Below are 5,677 nucleotides of genomic sequence, written 5' to 3' on the forward strand. Positions count from 1 at the left end.
GGAATGGTCATTCCAAAAGGGAGTTTTGCAGCACTAGGATGGCAGGCACTGGACAGGACTTTTTGAAGCAGGTCTTCTGTGTGAATGATTTTCTGGAGCTTGGAGCTCCTCCGCCCCAGTTCGTTTACCCTCAGTCAGCGGAGAGAACCGGCATTTCAGTCATATTGGGTGATGAAAAAGTGAGCTAAGTGCCAGGGTACGCTTTTAGGAGTTAACACTCGAGCCCAAGGCCTAAAGGGTTAAGTAGTGACTGCAGAGGGGAAAGCAACCTTGACAGAAAGAATAGCAAATACAATGGCACTGAGGCCAATGGCACTGAGGCAAGGAAGCATGACACAGTTCAGGAACTCTATGAGGCTTCCGTGTCCTCCCCTTCCGCCCCTCCACCTAGGGCTGCGGATAAAACAGTGGCTGCCCAGTTAAATTCGAATTTAGATAAACCACTAACAATTTCAAAATATAAGTATGTCCCAAATATTGCATGGGACATACACACTCTGGGCCCCCTTCAACTCAGCCCGGCTCCGGGGCCCACAACGCGCCCCACCTCAGGATGACCGGCGAGCCGGCGGAGGAAAGCCTGAGAAACTATCTCAGGTTTCTTTTCCCTTCACCGTTACATTTTTCACTCTCGGGTCTCCGGCCCAGGCCGGAAGGATGTAGCTTGAAGCTCGCTTCGTTTCAGGGGTCCGTCTCTGCCGACCGGGGTTTGGGTGGGGGAAAGACGGGGCCATTCCCAAAGAAGACACACTCCGCGCCGTAAAAACGCTGGCCAGTGCAAGTCTTCCCGGCAAGCGGAAGTCGCCTTACCCAAAGACCGGAAATCCCGCCCCCGCCGGAGGAAGAAGCGGAAGCGAGCCAGCCAATCCAGAAGAAGGCAATTCTCTAGCCGGGGCGACTGAGAGCCTGGTGCGGGACCTGCGACCGGAAGCAGGACGGGGGCGGGGCTCCATGCCGGAAGTGATCATTCCCCCGTCGTTTCGGTTGGCAGCTTAGCTGGTGGGAGATGCGCCGGCCACCTGAGGCGAGGAACCGAAGAGAAGATTAGAGATTCGAAGGCTGTTTGTAGCTGGGGCTGAGCGGCTGTCGAGCGGGCAGATCATGGGCCCGACCAAGCATTGGGGAGAATGGTTCCTGAACCTGCGGGTGCCCCCCGTCGGGGTGTTTGGGGTGGCCTTTCTTGCCCGAGTCGCCCTGGTTTTCTATGGGGTCTTCCAGGACCGGACCCTGCTCGTGCGGTATACGGACATCGACTACCAGGTCTTCACGGACGCCGCGCGCTACGTCACGGAAGGGCGCTCCCCTTACCTGAGGGCGACGTACCGTTACACTCCGCTGCTGGGTTGGCTCCTCACTCCCAACATCTATCTCAACGAACTCTTTGGAAAGTTTCTCTTCATCAGCTGCGACCTCCTCACCGCTTTCCTCTTATACCGCCTGCTGCTTCTCAAGGGGCTGGGTCGTCGCCAGGCTTGCGGCTACTGTGTCTTTTGGCTTCTCAACCCCCTACCCATGGCGGTATCCAGCCGGGGCAATGCGGACTCGATCGTCGCCTCCCTGGTGCTTACGGCCCTGTACCTCATAGAAAAAAGACTCGTCGCCTGTGCTGCTGTGTTCTATGGTTTCGCCGTGCATATGAAGATGTATCCGGTGACCTATATTCTTCCCATAGCCCTCCACTTGCTTCCAGAACGCGACAATGACGAGGGCCTCCGCCAATCTCGATATTCTTTCCAGGCTCGTTTGTACGAATTCCTGAAGAGGCTGTGTAATCGGGCTGTGCTGCTCTTCGTAGCAGTTGCTGGACTCACCTTTTTTGCCCTGAGCTTCGGTTTTTATTATAAATATGGTTGGGAATTTTTGGAGCACACCTACCTGTATCACCTGACTAGGCGGGATATCCGTCACAACTTTTCTCCATACTTCTACATGCTGTATTTGACCGCAGAGAGCAAGTGGAGTTTTTCGCTGGGAATTGCTGCGTTCCTACCACAGTTTATCTTGCTTTCAGCAGTGTCTTTTGCCTATTACAGAGACCTTGTCTTTTGTTGTTTTCTTCATACGTCCATTTTTGTGACTTTTAACAAAGTCTGCACCTCCCAGTACTTTCTTTGGTACCTCTGCCTATTGCCCCTTGTGATGCCACTAGTGAGAATGTCTTGGAAAAGAGCTGTAGTTCTCCTAGTGTTGTGGTTTATAGGGCAGGCCTTATGGCTGGCTCCTGCGTATGTTCTTGAGTTTCAAGGAAAGAACACCTTTCTGTTTATCTGGTTAGCTGGTTTGTTCTTCCTTCTTATCAACTGTTCCATCCTAATTCAAATTATTTCCCATTACAAGGAGGAACCTCTGACAGAGAGAATCAAATATGACTAATATATGCTCTAGTTCTGCTGCTGCTTCTATCAATTACATTCTGGTTGTTCTGAACGGGCCAGAAGAGAGAGCTTTGGAAAATATTTTTCAACATCCTAAGCACTCTAGTGCAAGTTCAGTTCGGAGCATAAAACCCTGTTCCAACAAATTAAAACAAATGTTTGCCTTATTTATAAAAGGGACTCAATGATTGAGGTCCATGCTTTAGGAAATCTTAGGGCTCATTTATCTTGGACATGATGGAAAGTAAAGGTTACTGATTTAAAAATGGAAAGGCTGATGAAACTATCAGATGCTAAAAGGTTTTTGTAGAAAAATAGAGGAATATAGTCCGAGTCATAAGGTCTAAGCCAGTTTTTGTTCCACTTATACTCTGCTACTGTGTGAAGTTGTCTTATCTTTTAACCTCTACTTTTTCTTTCTAAAGCTTTCCTGATAGCTGTTGAAAACTCACAAAGTGTTCCTAAAGTACTGCTGTTACAGTACACTTTATGTGTGTTAAAGAATACTGCTGTGCTTAGATTGGGAAAGTTAATTCTGCATTAAAAGTAGGGGTTTAGAAGATAAAGAATCCAAAGAATTTAAATTGTAATCATGTTTCATGTATTTGTTTTATAACTTAGTTTTTCAGCACTTAGTCCCAGTAGTATTAGAGTACTATTTGGTTTTATACAAAAAGGATTAAATTTAAATTCATCCATCTTTAAACTTGAGTTATTACATATTTTAAAATAGCATCTTGCTGTTGATGTTTTAAGTCCACAAACTTTTAGGACATTTTAGTGCTCTCTTACACCCCTTGGTTTTTAATTTTCTGATTGCTAAAAAATACTTTTCATCTAGAATTTAAGTTAATCAAGTGTTACCTGTGTTGTGAAAATGAATATTAGTAGATTTTAGATGATAAAAAATTAAATTGTTAGTAGGCATTTGCAAGCTTAAAAATACCTCACTTATGAAAATTCCATGATAGAAATGGAGACCTGCATAGGAGGCTCCTGGAAAGCATAAGAAGCATCCTAGGTAGCCATTAGTCTTCTAGACCAGGAAATTGAGGGAGAGATTATGGAGATTTATCTGCTTTGGTGGACAGATCCATTTCCTTTATTACTATATTTCTGGGAGGGCCGGCCCCGTAGCTTAGCGGTTAAATGTGCAAGCTCCACTACTGGCGGCCCAGGTTCGGATCCCGGGCGCGCACCGACGCACTGCTTCTCCAGCGGTGCTGAGGCCGCGTCCCACGTACAGCAACTAGAAGGATGTGCAACTATGACGTACAACTATCTACTGGGGCTTTGGGGAAAAAAAGAAAAAAAATATTTCTGGGGAAAAATGCTCTCTGAGTTTCAAACAAGCAACCTAAAAAAAATTTTTTTTAACATAGCGCATCTGGATTGGGTACCCCCTAACCCTCTAAAATGCAGTAGCAATATATGAGTTGGATTTTATGATTGTGGTTTTAAAAGATGAGTAATTAAACAACATTGTTCTTTCACCAAAGGAAAAAAAAAAGTGCTCCAGAGAAGTAGTATATTTCATGTCAATTCAGGCCTAAAAAAGCCTTTGAGAATAAGATGTCTGTAGGCTGGTCATAATTAATAATGCTGTTACTGGCAGTACTTCTTTGATGGATACCTTTTGGGACCTGCCATTAGAAAGAAGGGAAGAATGGGTGGTTTTTCATGGATTGCTGTTTGGGTGAAAATAGCAGAGACAATTAATTGTTGAGGACAGTGACCTTTCTTATAATATCTAGTCTCATATCTCACATTAGGTCTTATCTTGAGGACTCTTTGTATATGACTTAATGAGTGGCCTTCCAGCCATGGCATTCTTACCTTCCTTTTTCATTCTTTTATAGTTATGATTTTTAAAAAATTTTGATAGAGCTGGCAGGGAGGGGAGTGGGAAACAAATAGAATTCCAACATCCCAATATAATTGTCTTTTTGGTGTTCCTGACTATTTTTTTAATAGTCGTAAGTGTATTTACTTATAAATCCCTTAATTTCTTTACTTTAACGTTCTTTCTTTGTTGTGGCTTATTCTTCATACTTATGCTGAAATTGCAGAATAATATTCCATCACATGGATGTTCACGTTATAAATGCATCATTCTTCCACTGTTAGACCTTTAAGATTGCTTCTAATTTTTAATATTCTAAATAAGACTTTAAACATTTTTCATGTTTTAGATCATTCCTTTAACATTCTTAAAAGTCAGTGGAGTTCTGCTGGGATCTTTGGAGGGACCTTCAAATCCAGATCTTGCCCTGCAAGAAATTCTCTACCAAAGGACTGCAGACATTTCTTAAAAGACACAGACAGTATTTTGCACGTTATATGCTGCAAAACATTTAGTAAATTAACTCAAGAAATGAGTTTTTTTTGTTCTCTTGGAGGTTTTATTTTTTTTCAGTTAGTTTTGTTTTCTGGTTTTATAAAATCTCTTTTTGTTTTCTTTTCACTTGCAATCCTTTTGATTTCTTTATTTGTCCTTTAATAACACCTTAAAATTATATAGCAATTTTTTGGCTTATTTCCTACATAATTCCTCTTGTTGTTATACCATCCCTTAAGATCATATACCCATGCACAGATAAGCACTAATTATTAGCTTTCGAGGGATGGTTCTCAAGATTATCTGTGTTCTAGAGGGGACTACATAACTGTTTTTCTTCCGTAGTTGCTTTAATGTCTTCAAAATGTGGTCCCTAAATATCCCTAGATAAATTCCCTGGATTAGGTCCATTGGAAAGGCTAATACTCCCTCCTACCCCCATACAAAAGAATCTTTCTTAAAACCACAGATTTTAGTTACTGACTTCTCACCATCTGGCTGACTGACTTTGTAAGTGACAGCGTTATTTCAAAAGTTGTGTAGAACTTGTCTTTTAGTTAGTTGACTTATAGCTGAATATATTCCTCCATCAGTTGTTTTCTACACTACTACCCCCACCTCAACCATCTGTACAATGAATGGAAAAGGGAAAAGATGGGAAATTTCACATGAGGCAGTCCCTAAATGAAAATTCTTGTTTTTTTTTTCCTCCAATGTTTTATTATGAACAGTTTTAAATATTACCTGTATACCTACCATCTAAGTTCAAGAATTAACATTTTGCCATATTTGCTTTATTTATATATTATTTTTATTTATTTATATGTATATAATTTTTGAACTGTGTGAAGTTACAAACATTATTGAACTTCACCACTAAATACATCAGTGCATCTCCTAGAAATAGTCTTTTCTTACAAAACCGTAATATTGTTATCTAATATAATTTAACATCCCATCCATT

General features: G+C 42.1%; 1 protein-coding gene across 1 annotated transcript; it reads left to right on the top strand.

The window, feature by feature from the left end:
- Nucleotides 1-948: 948 nt before the first annotated feature.
- Nucleotides 949-4,394, top strand: PIGM (phosphatidylinositol glycan anchor biosynthesis class M). Its single transcript, XM_004442772.3, has one exon. It carries the CDS (start codon nucleotides 1,102-1,104, stop codon nucleotides 2,371-2,373), a length of 1,272 nt encoding a protein of 423 aa, XP_004442829.1. The 5' UTR covers nucleotides 949-1,101; the 3' UTR covers nucleotides 2,374-4,394.
- Nucleotides 4,395-5,677: the final 1,283 nt, after the last annotated feature.

Source organism: Ceratotherium simum, chromosome 2, assembly GCF_057802395.1.
Source record: "Ceratotherium simum simum isolate JZ-2026a chromosome 2, ASM5780239v1, whole genome shotgun sequence".
NCBI lineage: Eukaryota > Metazoa > Chordata > Mammalia > Perissodactyla > Rhinocerotidae > Ceratotherium > Ceratotherium simum.

Excerpts from the sequence above, each read along its gene's own strand:
- PIGM (XM_004442772.3), top strand. The coding sequence starts at position 1,102 with ATGGGCCCGACCAAGCATTGGGGAGAATGGTTCCTGAACCTGCGGGTG.